Genomic DNA, 24,776 nt, shown 5'->3' with positions numbered 1-24,776 from the left:
ATTCATTTTTATTTCTAGTCTGACGCGACACTTGAGCGCATTTCGTAAAACTTATTACATTTTCAAAGACTTTAGTTAACATATACACAACTGAATAGAACTTACTGAATAGAATAGAACATCTCCGATTTTGTTTATATCTACATTTGAGTGAGGGTGGATGGGGTGAGGTGGTATTTAATAAGGTATTAATTTCATTAACACAAGCCAGAACATGAAACAATGGGTATTGAATAGAAGTGATTGTAGAAAGCCTATTGGTCCATATTTCTTGATGCTTCTATATTGGAGCGGAGTCTTGAGGTGGGTATATATATATATATATATATATATATATATATATATATATATATATATATATATATATATATATATATATATATATATATATATATATATATATATGTCGTACCTAGTAGCCAGAACGCACTTCTCAGCCTACTATGCAGGGCCTGATTTGCCTAATAAGCCAAGTTTTCCTGAATTAATATATTTTCTCTAATATTTTTCTTATGAAATGATAAAGCTACCCATTTCATTATGTATGAGATCAATTTTCTTTTATTGGAGTTAAAATTGACGTAGATATATGACCGAACCTAACCAACCCTACCTAACCTAACCTAACCTATCTTTATAGGTTAGGTTGGGTTAGGTAGCCGAAAAAGTTAGGTTAGGCTAGGTTAGGTAGGTTAGGTAGTCGAAAAAACATTAATTCATGAAAACTTGGCTTATTAGGCAAATCGGGCCTTGCATAGTAGGCTGAGAAGTGCGTTCTGGCTACTAGGTACGACATATATATATATATATATATATATATATATATATATATATATATATATATATATATATATATATATATATATATATATATATATTGGTAGCAGTCTTTCCTGTAGACATATATTATTAAATATGACCGAAAAAGTAAGATTAATAATTCTAACACGAATTTTCTCAATCTTTCGAACATTACGCTTCACTGTTGGAGGTAAATCAAAAATCACTTCTCCAAAATTCATTTTTATTTCTAGTCTGACGCGACACGGGCGCGTTTCGTAAAACTTATTACATTTTCAAAGACTTCACAAATACACAACTGATTAGAACGTATCTCTGATTTTATATCTACATTTGAGTGAGGTGGGAAGGGTGATGTGGCATTAACACAAGACAGAACAGGAGGGGATATTAATAGGGTATTAAAAGTATCAACACAAGACAGAACAGAAACAATGGGTATTGAATAGAAGTGTTTGTAGAAAGCCTATTGGTCCATATTTCTTGATGCTTCTATATTGGAGCGGAGTCTTGAGGTGGGTAGAATATAGTTGTGCAATAATTGGCTGTTGATTGCTGGTGTTGACTTCTTGATGTGTAGTGCCTCGCAAACGTCAAGCCGCCTGCTATCGCTGTATCTATCGATGATTTCTGTGTTGTTTACTAGGATTTCTCTGGCGATGTTTTGGTTATGGGAAGAGATTATATGTTCCTTAATGGAGCCCTGTTGCTTATGCATCGTTAAACGCCTAGAAAGAGATGTTGTTGTCTTGCCTATATACTGGGTTTTTTGGAGCTTACAGTCCCCAAGTGGGCATTTGAAGGCATAGACGACATTAGTCTCTTTTAAAGCGTTCTGTTTTGTGTCTGGAGAGTTTCTCATGAGTAGGCTGGCCGTTTTTCTGGTTTTATAGTAAATCGTCAGTTGTATCCTCTGATTTTTGTCTGTAGGGATAACGTTTCTATTAACAATATCTTTCAGGACCCTTTCCTCCGTTTTATGAGCTGTGGAAAAGAAGTTCCTGTAAAATAGTCTAATAGGGGGTATAGGTGTTGTGTTAGTTGTCTCTTCAGAGGTTGCATGGCTTTTCACTTTCCTTCTTATGATGTCTTCGATGAAACCATTGGAGAAGCCGTTATTGACTAGGACCTGCCTTACCCTACAGAGTTCTTCGTCGACTTGCTTCCATTCTGAGCTGTGGCTGAGAGCACGGTCGACGTATGCGTTAACAACACTCCTCTTGTACCTGTCAGGGCAGTCGCTGTTGGCATTTAGGCACATTCCTATGTTTGTTTCCTTAGTGTAGACTGCAGTGTGGAAACCTCCACCCTTTTCCATGACTGTTACATCTAGAAAAGGCAGCTTCCCATCCTTTTCCGTCTCGTAAGTGAAACGCAGCACGGAACTCTGCTCAAATGCCTCCTTCAGCTTCTGCAGATGTCTGACATCAGGTACCTGTGTAAAAATGTCGTCAACATACCTGCAGTATATGGCCGGTTTCAAGTTCATGTCGACTAAGACTTTTTGCTCGATGGTACCCATGTAGAAGTTTGCAAACAGGACACCTAGGGGAGAACCCATGGCGACCCCATCTACTTGCTTATACATGTGCCCATCCGGGCTCAAGAAGGGTGCCTCTTTAGTACAAGCTTGGAGTAGTTTCCTCAGAATACTTTCTGGCATGTCAAGAGGAGTACAGGCTGGATCACGATACACTCTGTCGGCTATCATTCCGATTGTCTCGTCCACAGGTACGTTGGTAAACAGCGATTCTACGTCCAACGAGGCTCTTATCCCTGTGGCCCGTGTGCCCCGCAGTAAGTCTACAAATTCCTTTGGAGACTTCAGGCTGAAGGCGCAAGGAACATAAGGAGTCAGCATGCCGTTGAGTCGCTTTGCCAGTCTGTACGTGGGTGTGGGTATCTGGCTAATGATTGGCCGAAGTGGGTTTCCAGGCTTGTGCGTCTTGACATTTCCATACGCATATCCAGGTTTATATTCCCCAATGATCTTTGGCAGGTGGAGTCCGGATTTCTTGGCGTTTACAGTTTCGATCAGTTTGTTGACCTTTGCTTTTAATTCGGCTGTAGTGTCCTTCATTACCCTTTGGAACTTAGGGTACTTTGGAACTTTGGAACTCACTCAAATGTAGATATAAAATCAGAGATACGTTCTAATCAGTTGTGTATTTGTGAAGTCTTTGAAAATGTAATAAGTTTTACGAAACGCGCCCGTGTCGCGTCAGACTAGAAATAAAAATGAATTTTGGAGAAGTGATTTTTGATTTACCTCCAACAGTGAAGCGTAATGTACGAAAGATTGAGAAAATTCGTGTTAGAATTATTAATCTTACTTTTTCGGTCATATTTAATAATATATGTCTACAGGAAAGACTGCTACCAAAATATACTAATATTAAAGTGCACGACCCAGCAGCAAGGAATCAAGCCTTCACGATAAAATATCGCCAGGATCTGATTCGTGATCAGATATACAAGGCAGAGAATGAAATCAAAGACAACAAAACGCAACTACTTCATGCTACAAACGAGTGGAGAAATAGCAACATCGACCATAGTATCCGTACCCGCATTGAACAACACCTCGACATCCTCACAGACCAACATCACCTCAGCACTGAAACAAGGATTATCAAGAAACTAACAACATTATATGGAGGACCTATGGCAATTCCACGACCAAGAGATGGCTTCCTGAACCTTGCAGGAATTAACCTCACTGAGGACCAAGTCACTCTCCTAAATCTGGGCATAAACTGTCATGTTATGTCCAGACCGAGTGAAATGGCCCGGAAAGTAGAGTTGGAAATTCTGTTGGACGACATATTCGACCTCGAGACACAAAAGAAGGTCACTACCAAAGATACCTTACAAGCAGAACTTATTGCAGAAGGAGGAAAGAATCGAGGCAACTACAGAAGCACCATACTGTCCCCCGAGCTTAAAGCGGCAGCTAAAAGCCTTCGTGAGAACAAGGAGATAGTTGTCAGGAGAGGTGACAAGTCGCCAATATATGTCATTCTTAAAAAAGACGAATATCTGGCGAAAATGAACATCATACTCTCTGACCAAACTAAGTTCCAAAGGGTAACGAAGGACACTACAGCCGAATTAAAAGCAAAGGTCAACAAACTGATCGAAACTGTAAACGCCAAGAAATCCGCACTCCACCTGCCAAAGATCATTGGGGAATATAAACCTGGATATGCGTATGGAAATGTCAAGACGCACAAGCCTGGAAACCCACTTCGGCCAATCATTAGCCAGATATCCACACCCACGTACAGACTGGCAAAGCGACTCAACGGCCTGCTGACTCCTTATGTTCCTTGCGCCTTCAGCCTGAAGTCTCCAAAGGAATTTGTGGACTTACTGCGGGGCACACGGGCCACAGGGATAAGAGCCTCGTTGGACGTAGAATCGCTGTTTACCAACGTACCTGTGGACGAGACAATCGGAATGATAGCCGACAGAGTGTATCGTGATCCAGCCTGTACTCCTCTTGACATGCCAGAAAGTATTCTGAGGAAACTACTCCAAGCTTGTACTAAAGAGGCACCCTTCTTGAGCCCGGATGGGCACATGTATAAGCAAGTAGATGGGGTCGCCATGGGTTCTCCCCTAGGTGTCCTGTTTGCAAACTTCTACATGGGTACCATCGAGCAAAAAGTCTTAGTCGACATGAACTTGAAACCGGCCATATACTGCAGGTATGTTGACGACATTTTTACACAGGTACCTGATGTCAGACATCTGCAGAAGCTGAAGGAGGCATTTGAGCAGAGTTCCGTGCAGCGTTTCACTTACGAGACGGAAAAGGATGGGAAGCTGCCTTTTCTAGAAGTAACAGTCATGGAAAAGGGCGGAGGTTTCCACACTGCAGTCTACACTAAGGAAACAAACATAGGAATGTGCCTAAATGCCAACAGCGACTGCCCTGACAGGTACAAGAGGAGTGTTGTTAACGCATACGTCGACCGTGCTCTCAGCCACAGCTCAGAATGGAAGCAAGTCGACGAAGAACTCTGTAGGGTAAGGCAGGTCCTAGTCAATAACGGCTTCTCTAATGGTTTCATCGAAGACAAGCTTGGGTGCTTGGGAAAGCACCAAGCCATTACGACTATATAGCACTGGGAAGGAGTCAGGATAAGGATTTGGGATGGGACGGAGGGGAAAGGAATGGTGCCCAACAACTCGGGGATTGAACACCGACTTGCATGAAGCGAGACCGTCGCTCTATCCTCTAGCCCAAGTGATTGAACAAAAAGTTTGGGAGAGAGAATAGGAAATAGGGTGTGAGAGAATTGGTGGCGGGGGAGGAAATTGGTTGGTAGGGAGGAGGGAGATGGTGGGGGAAGATACACAAGAAGGAAAATGCGATCTGGACCGCAATTTTTTCCCCGTTAGTTCAGCGGGCAGAGGAGAATGGTGAGAAGGGAGAGGAGAGGAGAGGGGAACAGAGAGGGGAACAGAGAGGGAGAGAACGAGGGAAGGGGTGAGAGCGAAAGAAAGAAGAGAAATAGAGTGAGAATAAAGGGGAAACACTCCATCAGCTAACATAACTCCAACTTTATTTCCCAGTTAAATCATTCAACTTGACCTCTGACCCCCTCTCCACACGCTGCTTCAGCCCCTTCCATCCTCACCCCTTTCCCAAAGATAGAAATGGAACGAAATGGGAAGAATATTTAATGAATAAAGGAGAGAGAAAGCGAGAGAGAAGGAAAGAAGTGCAGAGAATGCAACGAAGGTGAGAATGGATAACAGAGAAGGAGGGGGGGAGAAGGGAAGTAAAGAGAGAAGAGGTAAGGGGAAGATACTTGAGAGAAATGGGTATAAAATAGGGGGTAGAAGAATAAAATAGGCGGTAAAGAGGAAGGGGAACATAGTGTAGGAGAGTTATGGTTAGTGAATGGGGTATTGTGGAGAAGATAGGGGTGTAGTGATGGGGTCAGAGACTACGGTAATGGGAGATGGGGTGACATAAAATGGGGAGAGAGAGACTAAATGGAAATGGGGGGGGGAGGGTTATTGTGTTCTGCTTGTTCACTACTGATTTGTTCCTGGTGTTCTTGCTCTGTGTGGGGTTATCTTGAGGTTATCTTGAGATGATTTCGGGGCTTTAGTGTCCCCGCGGCCCGGTCCTCGACCAGGCCTCCACCCCCAGGAAGCAGCCCGTGACAGCTGACTAACACCCAGGTACCTATTTTACTGCTAGGTAACAGGGGCATAGGGTGAAAGAAACATTGCCCATTGTTTCTCGCAGGCGCCTGGCATCGAACCCAGGACCACAGGATCACAAGTCCAGCGTGCTGTCCACTCGGCCGACCGGCTCCCTCAGTCAGGGTTGAGGCAGTCAGTCCGCACACTCCTCAAGGAGCCCAGGAGGATGCCTTGGGGGAAATTGTGCTTGTGGAATCTGTTTCAGTCGATCTTCAGGTTGTTGTAGTCGACCTGCCGAAGTCTGTCGGTCTTGAAGTCGAAGTCAGTCTTGAGGTTCAGTGAACAGGTCCTTGTTCGTGATGAACACAGTGGGTGAACATGTGGAAACGTTCCATGTAGGTCTTAGTATTATTGTTGAACAAAGGGCAGCATTCGATTTGAAAATATATAAATATTATTAACCAATTAGCGATGATCAATTTTACCCAATACATAATACATGATGCATAACACATGTATGCATAATACACCTACATGTCAACCAACATACCTACCAACCACCCACTAGATAATAACCATGGATACCAACCACTCAAATCATGAACCATGAACCAAAATGAATCATGAATCATGAACCATGAACCAAATCATGAACCACTCAAATCATGAACCACTCAAATCATGAACCACTCAAATGAGCACAAACTGGGCTGCCAATCACCCCTCAAACAAGCCCATTACACCAGGGTCATTAAAGAGGAGCTCAAGATACATGGACGGCCTCAATTGATAGTTGTAATTGTTGTAATGTATTTGATACAAAGAACGTCGTCAGACCATCAACTAACAATTAATCCAATCAGAACACCGGATGCCATTAGCGAGGGTGCCAACCTGGCACTCATTGCATCATATACCAATTTTAATAGACAGTTATAAACCACACAGTCATTTATTATCAATAATAATAAATTATAGGATAATTGCTCAAAATATTACCTGGAAATTAAGGGTTTTTTTGTTATTTTTACTAATGGGGTCACTGGGCCGGATGGGGTCACTGGGCCGGATGGGGTCACTGGGCCGGATGGGGTCACTGGGCCGGATGGGGTCACTGGGCCGGATGGGGTCACTAGGCCAGATGGGGTCACTGGGCCGGATGGGGTCACTGGGCCGGATGGGGTCACTGGGCCGGATGGGGTCACTAGGCCAGATGGGGTCACTGGGCCGGATGGGGTCACTGGGCCGGATGGGGTCACTGGGCCGGATGGGGTCACTGGGCCGGATGGGGTCACTAGGCAGGATGGGGTCACTATGTAGGATGGGGTCACTATGTAGGATGGGGTCACTAGGCAGGATGGGGGTCACTGGGCAGGATGGGGTCACTAGGCAGGATGGGGTCATTGTGTAGGATGGGGTCACTGGGTAGAATGGGGTCACTAGGCATGATGGGGTCACTGGGCAGGATGGGGTCACTGGGTAGAATGGGGTCACTGTGCAGGATGGGGTCACTGTGTAGGATGGGGTCACTAGGCAGGATGGGGTCACTGGGCAGGATGGGGGTCACTGGGCAGGATGGGGTCACTGGGCAGGATGGGGTCACTAGGCAGGATGGGGTCACTGGGCAGGATGGGGTCACTAGGCAGGATGGGGTCACTGGGCCGGATGGGGTCACTAGGCAGGATGGGGTCACTGTGTAGGATGGGGTCACTGGGTAGAATGGGGTCACTGTGCAGGATAGGGTCACTGTGTAGGATGGGGTCACTGGGCAGGATGGGGTCACTAGGCAGGATGGGGTCACTAGGCAGGATGGGGTCACTGTGTAGGATGGGTCACTGGGCAGGATGGGGTCACTGGGCCGGATGGGGTCACCAGGCAGGATGGGGTCACTATGTAGGATGGGGTCACTATGTAGGATGGGGTCACTAGACAGGATGAGGTCACTAGGCAGGATGGGGTCACTATGTAGGATGGGGTCACTGGGCAGGATGGGGTCACCAGGCAAGATGGGGTCACGAGGCAGGATGGGGTCACTATGTAGGATGGGGTCACTATGTAGGATGGGGTCACTATGTAGGATGGGGTCACTGGGCAGGATGGGGTCACTGGGCAGGATGGGGTCACGAGGCAGGATGGGGTCACTGGGCAGGATGGGGTCACTAGGCAGGATGGGGTCACTATGTAGGATGGGGTCACTGCGCAGGATGGGGTCACTGGGCAGGATGGGGTCACTAGGCAGGATGGGGTCACTAGGCAGGATGGGGTCACTAGGCAGGATGGGGTCACTGGGCAGGATGGGGTCACTGGGCAGGATGGGGTCACTGGGCAGGATGGGGTCACTAGGCAGGATGGGGTCACTGGGCAGGATGGGGTCACTAGGCAGGATGGGGTCACTAGGCAAGATGTGGGGGATGAGAGAAGGATGGGGGTCACAGGGGTGACCCCCATCCCACTGTTGACCCAATCAGTCATTTTCCAGAATGAAACATCATATCCAACCCATCAAACAAATTTATCCAATGAGCATTTGAAGTCTAATCAAAGAATTAACTTCTAAAGCTTGAAACTTCAGTTCATCAATATTTTGGAAAAAAAATAATACTAGCAAATTGTTGTGTTAGAATTTTCTCATGTTCATCACGCCCTCTTGGAGAAAGGTGAGGAATGAATTCATTTTTTGATGGGTAAAATATTATTTTGAATTACTCTGATATGTTTGACTGAATTTTCTTCTGGAGGCGTGTTTATTTTCCTTGCTGTGTGCTAGACAGCACAGGAGAGCCGGTCGGCCGAGCGGACAGCACGCTGGACTTGTGATCCTGTGTTCCTGGGTTCGATCCCAGGCGCCGGCAAGAAACAATGGGCAGAGTTTCTTTCACCCTATGTCCCTGTTACCTAGCAGTAAAATAGGTATCTGGGTGTTAGTCAGCTGTCACGGGCTGCTTCCTGGGGGTCCCTTTAGTGTCTTCCTTCGGCCCGGTCCTGGTCGAGGACCGGGCCGCGGGGACACTAAAGCACCGAAATCATCTCAAGATCTCTAGAAGATCTCTAGACATTTTGGCAAATTTTGGGGTAGGAGACGAGTAACGACCTGAAGCGTATGGACACAAAGAAGAAGTCGTGGGTACCACCTCCATCAACAACTTAATGGCCAGATCTGATCCAAAATTAAACCAGTGGAAACTTAAATTAAAACCAACAGATACAGAGAGGTTTGAGGCCCTCACTACCCCATTGTTACTCTTAGTTAAGCACTGTTAGGCAAGCACCCCTCAGCCCTTTCCTACCCTCCCCCTTCCTCCTTCTCTTCCACTGCTCCCTCTTCCTCACGGGCAAAAAATTTCCCATCATTCCTTCCCGACCAAAGCTTTTTTATCTGGTGTTCTTGTCTTAGCCCGAGACCCCATCACCGTACCTGGCTCGCTTGTGAGTCGTTATCTCAACTGTGTGTTCGTTGGGGGGGAGGTGGAGGCCTGTGGAGGGGAGATGGAGGCATGGGGGGGAGATGGAGGCATGGGGGGGAGATGGAGGCATGGGGGGGAGGTGGAGGCATGGGGGGGGAGGTGGAGGCCTGTGGAGGGGAGGTGGAGGCCTGTGGAGGGGAGATGGAGGCATGGGGGGGAGATGGAGGCATGGGGGGGAGATGGAGGCATGGGGGGGAGGTGGAGGCATGGGGGGGAGGTGGAGGCATGGGGGGGGAGGTGAGACATGGGGAAATGTGGGCAAATAGGTGATGGAGGAGGGTAAAAGAAGGTAAGGAATGGGGGGGGGGGGAGTAATCCTTCCTCTGTGTCAATACACAACTTTGCTCCAACTCTTTTCCTTTATGTTTCACTGAGGAAGCATCCTCACCCTCCTCCTTACACCCCCCACACCCACCAACCACACCCACCAACCACACCCACCAACCACACCCATACTACCAACGCTCATGCTCTGGGTAACGACCAGTATCACTGCTATACTAACGACTCTATACTAACGACGCTATGCTAACGGCTATACTGACGTAAAACCATTAATGAAGGTTATCAATGACTGTGCCAGTAGGACTCAGACCGAACTTGCAGGCATATACCTTGCCACCGAATTTATAAAAGACAAAGGCAGTGGACTTATATACTGTGACTCCCAGAGTGCACTCCTGGCACTGAACGCACATAGTAGTGACACCCAGAAAAATAATCATTGATACTCGAATCGATGTTTTAGCTGCTAAAGTTAATAGATTTGAGATTCAATTCTTTGGGATATCATCACATGTTGGCATCTCAAAGTATGATACGGTTGATATGCTTGCAAAGACAGCCTGGAGTAGACCAGTAGTACAAATTAATATAGGTTTTTCAATAGCAATGACAAATAAAATAATGAATTGAATGTCCTCACTGACCTAATAAATTCATAAAAGATTTGAAAGCTGTAGCAATGATTAAAATGAATAACATGAGGAGACAATTGTATATGGAACTAATAGATTACTAATGATTACTAATAGATTACTAATGATTACTAATCATTACAAATTATTACTAATTACTAATGGAACTAATAGATTGAGACCTCGGTAATTTGTGCAATAGTAGCCAGAATACGTGAGAGATAAATACATGTACGGGAGCTCTCTCAGCACTCAGATCTCGAATACACCAAGTGTGTCAACTTTGTGAAAGAGAAAACATGCCATCTCTTGAACATAATATTGTAGACTGCCCCATTTTGTATTGACTCTCGCCCTCCTGGGCTGAAATATGCTGAAGTCTGAAAATATTTGCTGAATACTGGAAGACTTGTTGGTATACTGGACCTGTACTCAAGACTGACTATATAATATATATGATGTAAAAAGATTTGAGCATGTAAAAAGAACATTAATTACTTTCTTTTGTTGAGTTCTTAACTGCACACTGCTTTTTATATCAGCTACACTACCCTGTCAAAGTTAGAGACGTAAATATGTATATATATGTATCTGTATATATAAAGTAATATATATACATAATGAGATGGGTAGCTTTATCATTTCATAAGAAAAAAATTAGAGAAAATATATTAATTCAGGAAAACTTGGCTTATTAGGCAAATCGGGCCTTGCATAGTAGGCTGAGAAGTGCGTTCTGGCTATTAGGTACGATATATATATATATATATATATATATATATATATATATATATATATATATATATATATATATATATATATATATATATATATATATATATATATATATTAATGCGCATTTACAAAGATGAAATACGATTCTAACCAGCATTCACATATACTCATGCATATATATATATATATATATATATATATATATATATATATATATATATATATACATATATATATATATATATATATATATATATATATATATATATATATATATATATATATATATATATGCATGGGTATATGTGAATGCTGGTTAGAATCGTATTTCATCTTTGTATCTTTGTAAATGCGCATTAATCACCTTGTGTGGTTGAGTAGTTAGTAACTTACCACACTAACAGCTCACTAGCTCTGGCCGTGGAGGAGATAACATGTAGATATGTTTTTATCAGTCTAAATGTTGGCCATATCTATGGTAGATAATAAACCCAAAAAAAAGAAAATAATTACCACTCTTTCAACCATCCAAATAATCACTACCTAACAAGTCACTCACCCCCTCACTACCACTCCCCCCACCACCATCTCCTCCACCACCAACCACACCCAACCACCATCACCTCCACCACCAACCACCATTACCTCCACCACCAACCACACCCAACCACCATCACCTCCACCACTAACCACACCCAATCACCATCACCCCCACCACCAACCACACCCAACCATAATCACCTCCACCACCAACCACACCCAACCATCATCACCACCACCACCAACCACACCCAACCACCATCACCTCCACCACCAACCATCATTACCTCCACCACCAACCACACCCAACCACGATCACCTCCACCACCAACCACCATTACCTCCACCACCAACCACACCCAACCACCATCACCTCCACCACTAACCACACCCAATCACCATCACCCCCACCACCAACCACACCCAACCATAATCACCTCCACCACCAACCACACCCAACCACCATCACCACCACCACCAACCACACCCAACCACCATCACCTCCACCACCAACCAGCCCCCCCCAACCACCATTACCTCCACCACAACTCCATAAGCTACACAACCAATACTCATTAACAGTAAATTGTGAGTTTTCGCCTGGGATTTTCATGACATGTGTTGAGTGATTTGGAGCTACTGAGCAGCACAGGAGAACACTGACGATGCTCAAGTGTGTCACTGCCTGTACAGAGGTAGGGCACCTGCATTGCTCAGTACTTGCATTGCTCAGTGCCTTAGAATTGCACATTGCATCTTTATTCCTCAATATCCCTGCATTGTACAGTGCATTTGTAAAGCAGGGAGCTTCAGTATATTAGAATTGCACAGTTTTTCAGTAGAACAGTTCACCTGTATCGCAGAACAACTGTTCATCACTGTTCCTCTCTGAAGAACAATTCATTCCCAAAACTGAGGAAAGTGATCATGCTGATGGGACCACCTGCTTTCTCTCTCTCTCTCTCTCTCTCTCTCTCTCTCTCTCTCTCTCTCTCTCTCTCTCTCTCTCTCTCTCTCTCTCTCTCTCTCTCTCTCTCTCTCTCTCTCTCTCTCTCTCTCTCTCTCTCTCTCTCTCTCTCTCTCTCTCTCTCTCTCTCTCTCTCTCTCTCTCTCTCTCCTCTCTCTCTCTCCTCTCTCTCTCTCTCTCTCTCTCTCTCTCTCTCTCTCTCTCTCTCTCTCTCTCTCTCTCTCTCTCTCTCTCTCTCTCTCTCTCTCTCTCTCTCTCTCTCTCTCTCTCTCTCTCTCTCTCTCTCTCTCTCTCCTCTCTCTCTCTCCTCTCTCTCTCTCTCTCTCTCTCTCTCTCTCTCTCTCTCTCTCTATCTCTCTCTCTCTCTCTCTCTCTCTCTCTCTCTCTCTCTCTCTCTCTCTCTCTCTCTCTCTCTCTCTCTCTCTCTCTCTCTCTCTCTCTCTCTCTCTCTCTCTCTCTCTCTCTCTCTCTCTCTCTCCTCTCTCTCTCTCCTCTCTCTCTCTCTCTCTCTCTCTCTCTCTCTCTCTCTCTCTCTCTCTCTCTCTCTCTCTCTCTCTTCCTCCGTTTACTCTAAAGTGGTGAGAATGTTCTTATCCCGTGAAATCAATACAGGGCGGCAGAGACGAAGAGCCACCATCAGACAAGATCACTCTCGCCCTATGTGACCCTCTTCTCTCTCTCTCTCTCTCTCTCTCTCTCTCTCTCTCTCTCTCTCTCTCTCTCTCTCTCTCTCTCTCTCTCTCTCTCTCTCTCTCTCTCTCTCTCTCTCTCTCTCTCTCTCTCTCTCTCTCTCTCTCTCTCTCATTTTCACCGTCCTTTCGGTCAATTTTAATTCGCCTTTTTGTTAATATATTTGATTTTTTATTTGTTTATTTTGCATTGTTTAAAATACCGTCATAAAGTACAATTCTTTAGCTAAAAAAGATACCAAATTGAAGACTTTACACTGTAAAGTAACTTAAAGCAGAATGGGTTGAAAGTAAAATATCACTAAGCCATTTTCGCTTGGCCCAAGAAGCTGATAACTCCCCAAAATTGATAAGGGAGGGAAAATCCTTTAACTTAATTTAGCCTATCTTAGCCCAGCTTAACCTTGCCAAACCTAATTTAAGCCAAACCAGCTAATTTAAGCCAACCTATCCTAAACTACCCTAGCCGAACGTTATGTTACTTCCCTAACTCACTCACCTGTCGTGAAAGCTTATATTACCTTAATGTTAATTAAGAAATACCTCTGCATCTAAGATACTTACTGCAAAGCGGAAAGGAAACTTGCAGTGCTTTAGGAAATGTAATCTTCCCACGAGGCTCTCAAGAAGTAAAATATGGTGAATAGGGGTGAAAAGTGGGCCCTATTACTACACTTTGAAGAAGGAACATTATCGTAGCAAATATAACTTATATAATTCTTCAATAATCTTTCAATAATCAAATATAATTCTTCAATAATCTTTCCTTCCTCTTCTCTTCACAGTCGCTGTCTTGTTGACTTGGCTCTGATGCACGACCTTCCCAATCTGAACCTGAGAACAAATCCACAAGGGCCGTGACAAGGATTCGAACCTGCGTCCGAGAGCATCCCAGACGCTGCCTTACGCTGTCCCACGGCCCTTGTGGATTTGTTCATTTGATACATCACGCTATTGTGATTGCTGTGTGTAATGAACCTGAGTCCTGGGTTTGTTGCTGTTGACTCTTCCCTTTCACAGTACATACTTAGATGCCTCAACTTTCTTAACAAACGTGATCTGACTTAAGCTTGCCCTTTTCTTTTCTTACCCTTCTTATCACATTCTTTATCCCATTATTACACTCATCCCATTCGTATCTTTCATCCTATTCCACCTTTCACATTACTCTTACCTCCTTCTAGGACTTACCTTCTTCTCTTATCTGCTCCTTACATCACTCTTTCCTTATTTATTCCCCGTTCCTCCCTCTCTCCCTCACACACGACTTGTCAAAGGTTCAAGACGGACAGAAACGTCGTCGTCTCCTCATCTTCTGACGTGTTGTTTAGTCCTCATTTCAACCACGTTATTGTGACCCATCGTCTGTACATCAGAGCCAACCAATCAGCTACCTAGTATGTGCTAGGAATGACAGTAGTTGGTGACACGAAGATATTGTGGTGGCGGTGATTTACACAAGCCGACTAAGCAACAGGTGGCCAATGTAACAATACGATAAATACAAAGAGACTTGCTTAAAGGTAATTTGGAAAAGAAAGCCCCCACGGTGGTAAGGAAGAGCTGGGATGCGAATACTTGGGGATTTCAATCACAGAAAAATAGACTGGGAAAAAATAGAAATCTCACGCGGGTGATTAGACATGGAGAACAAAACTGATAGATGCAGCAGACGAACGCTTCTTGAAAGTATATTACATAGCCCACAGGAGTAAGGGAAGAGGACCCACCAGCAACACTATACTTTATTTTATTTATTTTATTTATTTTATTTATGCATATACAAGAATGTACATAAGGAATGTGAGGATACAAATATGGTAATTACAGTCTTGTAAAGCCACTAGCACGCGCAGCGTTTCGGGCAGATGATACTGATACTGATACCCCCCTGATACTCGGTGTTCACCGAAATTTATGAGGAAATGCCCTCCCAAAATGTCCACGCCAAGATGAGGCAGATGTTCAGAAAGTAGGAGATGCCGCTACGAACAAGCAACCACTCCATTATCGGGCTTAACAACATAATGCAGACAAAGTAATTGGAAAGCCCAAGAAACAAGTTGAGGAAGATGAGAAACTGAAGACGTGAGAGAGAAATGGTAGGAAAGGCTAGGAAATGTGCAGATGAAACGGAACTGTACATCCAGCTAAGAAGGAGGTGGGTGAGAGCAGCGAAATAAACTCCTGGGTTAATAGGCAGTTGAGAGAAGTGAAGGATATGACTGAGAAGCATGGATAAAGCAGAGAGAAACAGAAAGAGAGAGAGAGAGAGAGAGAGAGAGAGAGAGAGAGAGAGAGAGAGAGAGAGAGAGAGAGAGAGAGAGAGAGAGAGAGAGAGAGAGAGAGAGAGAGAGAGAGACAGAGAGACAGAGAGACAGAGAGACAGAGAGAGAGAGACAGAGAGAGAGAGAGACAGAGAGAGACAGAGAGCGAGAGAGAGAGTGAGGAACAGAGGGCAATAGAGATGCATTAAATAGACATATTACTGCATTACTATATCTTCATCAAGTATATTAAATGTCAGATTCTCTTATGCATAAGAGAAATTAACAGTTATTATGACCGACGAATCTTAGTGAGGAAGGTATTTAGAACGATAGTTACCGTGATGAAGGGAGAGTGTTGAGGAGTAGAGAAGGTGGTGAATGATAAGGAAGATAGTGAATAATGGAGTTGGGATAGATAGTGAACGGGAGGAAGAGAATTATCAGGGGAAAGCGCCATGAAGGAAAGTGGTTGGGCACCATTCCTTTCCCCCCGTCCCATCCCAAAATCCTTATCCTGACCCCCCTTCCCAGTGCTATATAGTCGTAATGGCTTGGCGCTTTTCCCCCCTGATAATTTCCCTCGACCCACCAATCGTTTAACAACCAGTTACCAATCACTCCTGGGTGGAATGAGGCGTATAGTCTCAGGATTGGTGCCTAGTCAATCCTCCCAAGGCCAGGATACGATCCCAAGCCAAAGAGCCCGTGAACCGTGGGGCGAGTGGCAAACCTCTGCGCCACCAAGTCTCCATGATTGCAGTGATGAAGATATTGTATAGTGAAGGTGGTGACTGTGTGTAGTGAAGATGGTTACTGTAAGTAGTGAAGGTGGTTACAGTATGTGTATATATAAATATATGTATATATATAAATATACAACTTTAGAACACTTTCCCACCAGGAGACTCGAACCCTAGCCAGCACAGAAGCCTTCCAGCAACTGGCATAACAGGTACGCCTTAACCCTCTCCACCACCTGCTCAGACCCTTAAAAGAGGGTCTTTTAAGGGTCTGAGCAGGTGGTGGAGAGGGTTAAGGCGTACCTGTTATGCCAGTTGCTGGAAGGCTTCTGTGCTGGCTAGGGTTCGAGTCTCCTGGTGGGAAAGTGTTCTAAAGTTGTATACTTGACTCTCGTGTTTAGGAGAGTTGTGCCATATATAAATATATATATATATATATATATATATATATATATATATATATATATATATATATATATATATATATATATGAGGCACATATATACGCTTAAAGGTATTCCACACCTAGTGTAAATATACGTTAATGTTAGTCTTGAACTCGAGTGAAGTCTGAAGCACACATATACCAGCTGGAGGGTGAGCTGGTGGAGGGCTTAATGACTGTCAACGGTGGTTATAGGCCCTTGAGCCTCACACTAAACTACTGTTCATGGGGTCTGATGTATTTCCAAGCGTTTCTGGCCGTGCAGGTCCTGAACCGGGGACGTTGGGTTTGAGTTGTAGGACTCAATTCCCGATCAACACCCCCAGAAACGTACAACGTTGCTACTAGGTTCTAACAAGGTTTAACACCTTGTAACAAGTTGTAACAAGCTGTAAAACTTGCTGTAACAACTTTATTACAAGTTGTAACAAGCGGAATTATAGGGAGAGTTACGCTGTGTGTTTAGCTAAATTAGTAAGTCCTGAAGCATCCCGTTTTCTGTGGCTGTGATAGATAATCTCGGTCTGTCTGTTCAATTCAGATAGACTAATACAGAATGGTGGTACAGACGCTCACGGCTAGCCTCACCAAATATTGCAGGGTGATTGGTTGATCCCTGCTGATGCTATACGCGGGGTCAGGTTCGAGCCCCAAGCCCCCCACCATTTGCACGAAATAGCAATCATAATGCTTTCCAATCTTGTTCAACACCGGACTCTACAATCATCAGTGAGATTCATCTATGCTATTTTCTTCGTGATGAGTAAATGATAATTTCTAAGGGATTCATCTATTCTTGAAGTCGATATTTAGTGAAATTTCAAGGATGAAGATAAGTGAGTTCTGATATAACTCACTTTCACTGTCGGGAAAATGGTTGCAGTGAAGATGAAGGAACGTTTGGTAATTCAGATAGCTGCAGTTTAGAAGGTTGTTAGCAGTGAAGATGATCACGACAGTGAAGACAGTGTAGTTAAGATGGTTAGAACAGTGAAGACTGTGTAGTTAAGATATGTGCACTGAGACAGTGCTACGTAACAGTAACGTGTAGCAGTACTATGTAACACCAAAGACAATCCTCAGTAGAAGTATGATTGTAAGATTTTTTTCTCTAGAATTATACAAAATAATCTTTTTTTTTTACTTTCTCATGAATTCATTTCGAATATATGTATATATATATATATATATATATATATATATATATATATATATATATATATATATATATATATATATATATATATATATATATATATATATATATATATATATATATATATCTACATACTAGCTGTACCCGGCCACGCGTTGCTGTGGCTCAGTAACCTTGCCTTGTCTCCCAGTCCTCCCCACCATTCCCCACTCTCTCGCCTGATGATCAAATGATCTGTTGTTCCCATCAGAAAATTGGGAATATCAAATGATCTGGGGCAAGATTCACGAAGCAGTTACGCAAGCACTTAAGAACCTGTACAACTTTTCTCAGTCTTTGGCGGCTTTGTTTACAATTATTAAACAGTTAATGAGCTCCGAAGCACCAGGAGGCTGTTTATAACAATAACAACAGTTGATTGGCAAGTTTTCATATTTGTAAATTGTTTAATAAATGTAACCAAAGGTGTCAATAATTGAGGAACGATGTACACGTTCGTTAGTGCTTGCGTAACTGCTTCGTGAATCTGGCCACAGCTGTTCCTTTCACTGAAGTATGAGAAAAAAATTCAAAAAATGAAATGAAAAATAATGAAAAAATAAAAAAATAAACTATACTCACGAAATGAACGATATGTAAACAAAACAGCTCATATCCGATGAAATGTCACACAAAATAGTTAAATGAAAATAAAAATAAATCGAAATTTATGAAAATTCAATTTATCAATGAAATTGGAATTACTGAAATGGAATCACAACATATTTATTGTAGCATGTGTTGGTCTTATGTGCAACAGATGGCGCTGTTTTTCTAAAACGCATGTTTTTACCTGTCACAGGGGTGGCATCTATATAGTGTGTATATAAAAACACGCGCGTATTCGAATGAAACGTTGTGTCAAAATTTCACAGCAATCAGTGAAGAATTTTCGGAGATTAGCGATTTTGAACAAACGAACATTTACATTTTTATTTATATATATAATATAATATAATGCATCCTTAGGGGTATATAATATAATATAAGGGGCCTCGTAGCCTGGTGGATAGCGCGCAGGACTCGTAATTCTGTGGCGCGGGTTCGATTCCCGCACGAGGCAGAAACAAATGGGCAAAGTTTCTTTCATCCTGAATGCCCCTGTTACCTAGCAGTAAATAGGTACCTGGGAGTTAGTCAGCTGTCACGGGCTGCTTCCTGGGGGTGGAGGCCTGGTCGAGGACCGGGCCGCGGGGACACTAAAGCCCCGAAATCATCTCAAGATAACCTCAAGATAACCTTACATACACTTAACTAATACAATATTTACTGAACGTCAGCAATTAGAATATCTTAATAACCTTACCTAACTGCTTTCAGTTTGAAGTGTCTCAAATGCTTTATTTATTTCTTGTCTTATTGTGTGGTTTTGGATTCCTCTTTTATTTGTCTAAACAACAGTTTCTGGTTGTTGTTATTGTAGATACGCTACTTGGAACAAAAAGTTCCAAGTAGCACGGGCTATGGTGAGCCCAGAAAAGTTTCTGGAGGGAAGCTTAGGTTATGTCCCAAGAGTGACAGCCGGATAGAAGCGATGTTAATCCTTTGAATTAGGAGTTAGGAACTCTCCTCAAACACGAATGCTGCTAACTTGGGGCTCGAACGCTGATGTATTATGTACACAGAAACACGGTGATCAAATTGGGCTGTTGGGGTTGGTATTGCTGGGGTGGACAGGGGATAGGTGATGAAGGGCTCACCTGAGTGGGACTAGGCTTGGTTATCAGGTTAGGTTAGGATGGTGGGCAGGCTATCCAAGCCTAGGATGAATCTCATCCTAGGAGGGACTCCCTCATCCTAGGAGCGACTCCCTCATCCTAGGAGGGACTCCTTTATCCTAGGAGGGACTCCCTCATCCTAGGAGAGACTCTCTCATCCTTAGGAGGGACTCTCTCATCCTAGGAGGGATTCCCTCATCCTAGGAGGGACTCCCTCATCCTAGGAGGGACTCCTTTATCCTAGGAGGGACTCCCTCATCCTAGGAGAGACTCTCTCATCCTTAGGAGGGACTCTCTCATCCTAGGAGCGACTCCCTCATCCTAGGAGGGACTACTTTATCCTAGGAGGGACTCCCTCATCCTAGGAGAGACTCTCTCATCCTTAGGAGGGACTCTCTCATCCTAGGAGCGACTCCCTCATCCTAGGAGGGACTCCCTCATCCTAGGAGGAACTCCCCTCATCCTCGGCTGACCATCCTGGATGATTGAGCGAGGGTGCACAGTAATGTCTGTGCTGAGGGCAGTTCATGTTGCCAATTAGACCCTGAACTGTGCAAGCCTGAACTGCCCTTTTAACTGTACTTATCTTGAACAATGCAGTGTATATTTTAATTAATTAATTAATTAATTAATTAATTAATTAATTAATTTATTTATTTATTTATTATTATTATACATACCCATTCATTCAATACGAGGTTTTGGAATTGTTCAAGGGGGAAGTATATTAAGATCACCCAACCCTGTAGTTAAGATCACCCAACCCCTGTAGTTAAGATCACCCAACCCTGTAGTTAAGATCACCCAACCCCTGTAGTTAAGATCACCCAACCCTGTAGTTAAGATCACCCAACCCCTGTAGTTAAGATCACCCAACCCTGTAGTTAAGATCACCCAACTCCTGTAGTTAAGATCACCCAACCCTGTAGTTAAGATCACCCAACCCCTGTAGTTAAGACGTGTTCAATCGCTACGCGCATTTCTTGCAATTAAAAGCGAGCAAATTGCTGTGTTGGCACAATGGGAACATTCACCCTACTTGTCTCAGATCACACCGCTACCCCAGTTCGACACCAGCTGGGAGGCCGGGAGTGGCTACAGTCACTCACGGGATCAAATATGCTACTCTAATGGTTTTATTGATATGATTTACATCTTGTCTCCTGAAGAGATGAGTGAACACTTGTTTGAACAGTTACTGGGCATCGAAGATTATCTTCAGGATGGTTTGAAAGTAAATGTTCCACAGGAGTGGTACAGTACCCTGGGGTACACTTACCACTATGGTGTGTTCCACAGGAGTGGTACAGTACCCTCGGGTACACTTACCACTATGGTGTGTTCCACAGGAGTGGTACAGTACCCTGGGGTACACTTACCACTATGGTGTGTTCCACAGGAGTGGTACAGTACCCTGGGGTACACTTACCACTATGGTGTGTTCCACAGGAGTGGTACACTACCCTGGGGTACACTTACCACTATGGTGTGTTCCACAGGAGTGGTACAGTACCCTGGGGTACACTTACCACTATGGTGTGTTCCACAGGAGTGGTACAGTACCCTGGGGTACACTTACCACTATGGTGTGTTCCACAGGAGTGGTACAGTACCCTCGGGTACACTTACCTCTATGGTGTGTTCCACAGGAGTGGTACAGTACCCTCGGGTACACTTACTACTATGGTGTGTTCCACAGGAGTGGTACAGTACCCTGGGGTACACTCACAGTAGTGTTCAATGTGGTACACTATATTCCCAGCAACACCCAGGACTGTAACACATGCTCCAGCATCACCCAGGACTGTGCCACATGCTCCAGCAACACCCAGGACTGTGACACATGCTCCAGCAACACCCAGGACTGTGCCACATGTTCCAGCAACACCCAGGACTGTGACACATGCTCCAGCAACACCCAGGACTGTGACACATGCTCCAGCAACACCCAGGACTGTGACACATGCTCCAGCAACACCCAGGACTGTGACACATGCTCTAGCATCACTCAGGACTGTGACACATGCTCCAGCATCACCGAGGACTGTGACACATGCTCCAGCAACACCCAGGACTGTGACACATGCTCCAGCAACACCCATTACTGTAACACATGCTCCAGCAACACCCAGGACTGTAACACATGCTCCAGCAACACCCATTACTGTAACACATGCTCCAGCAACACCCAGGACTGTAACACATGCTCCAGCAACACCCAGGACTGTAACACATGCTCCAGCAACACCCAGGACTGTGACACATGCTCCAGCAACACCCAGGACTGTAACACATGCTCCAGTAACACCCAGGACTGTGACACATGCTCCAGCAACACCCAGGACTGTGACACATGCTCTAGCATCACCCAGGACTGTGACACATGCTCCAGCAACACCCAGGACTGTAACACATGCTCTAGCATCACCCAAGACTGTAACACATGCTCCAGCATCACCCTGGACTGTAACACATGCTCCAGCAACACCCAGGACTGTAACACATGCTCTAGCATCACCCAAGACTGTAACACATGCTCCAGCATCACCCTGGACGGTGACACATGCTCCAGCAACACCCAGGACTGTAACACATGCTCCAGCAACACCCAGGACTGTAACACATGCTCCAGCAACACCCAGGACTGTGACACATGCTCCAGCATCACCCAGGACTGTGACATGCTCCAGCAACACCCAGGACTGTAACACATGCTCCAGCAACACCCAGGACTGTGACACATGCTCCAGCAACACCCAGGACTGTGACATGCTCCAGCAACACCCAGGACTGTTACACATGCTCTAGCATCACCCAGGACTGTGACACATACTCTAGCATCACCCTGGACGGTGACACATGCTCCAGCATCACCCAGGACTGTGACATGCTCCAGCAACACCCAGGACTGTAACACATGCTCTAGCATCACCCAGGACTGTGACACATGCTCTAGCATCACCCAAGACTGTAACACATGCTCTAGCATCACCCAGGACTGTGACACATGCTCTATCATCACCCTGGACGGTGACACATGCTCCAGCATCACCCTGGACTGTGACACATGCTCCAGCAACACCCTGGACTGTGGCACATGCTCCAGCATCACCCAGGACTGTGACATGCTCCAGCAACACCCAGGACTGTAACACATGCTCCAGCAACACCCAGGACTGTGACACATGCTCTAGCATCACCCAGGACTGTAACACATGCTCCAGCAACACCCAGGACTGTAACACATGCTCCAGCAACACCCAGGACTGTGACATGCTCCAGCATCACCCAGGACTGTGACATGCTCCAGCATCACCCAGGACTGTAACACATGCTCCAGCAACACCCAGGACTGTGACACATGCTCCAGCAACACCCAGGACTGTGACACATGCTCCAGCAACACCCAGGACTGTAACACATGCTCCAGCAACACCCAGGACTGTAACACATGCTCCAGCAACACCCAGGACTGTGACACATGCTCCAGCATCACCCAGGACTGTGACACATGCTCCAGCAACACCCAGGACTGTGACACATGCTCCAGCAACACCCAGGACTGTAACACATGCTCCAGCAACACCCAGGACTGTAACACATGCTCCAGCAACACCCAGGACTGTGACACATGCTCCAGCATCACCCAGGACTGTGACACATGCTCCAGCATCACCCAGGACTGTGACACATGCTCTAGCATCACCCTGGACGGTGACACATGCTCCAGCATCACCCAGGACAGTGACACATGCTCCAGCAACACCCAGGACTGTGACACATGCTCCAGCAACACCCAGGACTGTGACACATGCTCCAGCAACACCCAGGACTGTAACACATGCTCCAGCAACACCCAGGACTGTAACACATGCTCCAGCATCACCCAGGACTGTAACACATGCTCCAGCAACACCCAGGACTGTAACACATGCTCCAGCAACACCCAGGACTGTGACACATGCTCCAGCAACACCCAGGACTGTGACACATGCTCCAGCAACACCCAGGACTGTGACACATGCTCCAGCAACACCCAGGACTGTAACACATGTATCCTCTTCACAGAAATGACTCTTGTTCCATTCTAAGGTGAACTGTAGTATCAGATCTAGTGTGCTTGTATGGTCATTAAGGTCTAATTACTTCTTAGTGAGTAGTTGAATAATCCCTTAAAATTATTAAAGACTATGTAAAAATACCTTGAGGAAATGTCAAGGTATTTTTCCAGTTTCTCATCAGGTAATTTAAAAATAATTGTTCCTTTGACTGAAAGCAAGTCTACAGTTTTCTTCTAATTTTTTTGTTAGGGCCTCTACAACACGAGCCTTCTTCATTATTGCAGAGGATTCTGGTTAATGCAATCTTGCAAGAAGGTTGCAAGTGCATCTGGGCATCTTTTAAAGATGTAGGCAGTCATATTGTCCTGTTCATGGGACGCTATCATTCTCTCCAAGTGGAAGATTTTGTCTTATTTTATCTGCTGTGACGTTACGAGAAGATAGGCTGGAATTGGTGAGAGAAGGAGCTTAGGGAGATAGAGCTATCTGGCTCTGTCTCTCACTTGTATGTTACTTGTGAAGTGAGAAGTTTGAAAATCCGGCTTCTCTATGACGCTGGTACCTAGAGTGGTCAAGGTCGTTCAGAGGTGGGGTGCAGGCGAGGAGTCACAATAACGTGGCTACAGTATGTTGACCAGACCACACACTAGAAGGTGAAGGGACGACGACGTTTCGGTCCCTCCTGAACCATTCTCAAATCGACTTGAGAATGGTCCAGGACGGACCGAAACGTCGTCGTCCCTTCACCTTCCAGTGTGTGGTCTGGTCAACAGGTGGGATGGCGTCGTCAGATAGCAGTATTTGGTATTTTCTAGCAAATAAGTTCCCAGCAAGCTTTTACTGCTCACTGATCTCCCATAAATGTTTATCTTCTGTCCTCGTGCCACTAGACAATAACTCATATTTTGTTTTGTTTTTCATATTTTTTTATATCAAAATGACCCGTGTTTTGCTAGGATGGTTATCTGTTTATATGATTCTAAGCTCAGGACATTGATAACAATTTTGTGCTCCTCTCTCTCTCTCTCTCTCTCTCTCTCTCTCTCTCTCTCTCTCTCTCTCTCTCTCTCT

At 44.7% G+C, this 24,776-nt stretch overlaps 2 protein-coding genes across 2 annotated transcripts in view; one reads left to right on the top strand and one right to left on the bottom strand.

Annotated features, from left to right (window-relative positions):
* LOC138365215 (uncharacterized) overlaps positions 1-24,776 on the top strand; it is a 503,803-nt gene that overhangs the window by 40,705 nt on the left and 438,322 nt on the right. The window lies entirely within an intron of this gene.
* Positions 6,226-24,776, bottom strand: part of LOC138365357 (nascent polypeptide-associated complex subunit alpha, muscle-specific form-like) — a 64,302-nt gene continuing 45,751 nt past the window's right edge. The window contains exons 3-4 of the mRNA XM_069325663.1: positions 7,784-8,416; positions 6,226-6,291 (exon numbers count right to left, since the gene is read on the bottom strand). Of these exons, the coding sequence (XP_069181764.1) occupies positions 6,226-6,291; positions 7,784-8,416 (699 nt within the window). The remainder of the gene's footprint in view (positions 6,292-7,783; positions 8,417-24,776) is intronic.

Source organism: Procambarus clarkii, chromosome 16 (genome assembly GCF_040958095.1).
Source record: "Procambarus clarkii isolate CNS0578487 chromosome 16, FALCON_Pclarkii_2.0, whole genome shotgun sequence".
Lineage (NCBI taxonomy): Eukaryota > Metazoa > Arthropoda > Malacostraca > Decapoda > Cambaridae > Procambarus > Procambarus clarkii.
The sequence above is the reverse complement of the archived record's forward strand: the minus strand, read 5'-3'. Positions and strand labels throughout refer to the sequence as shown.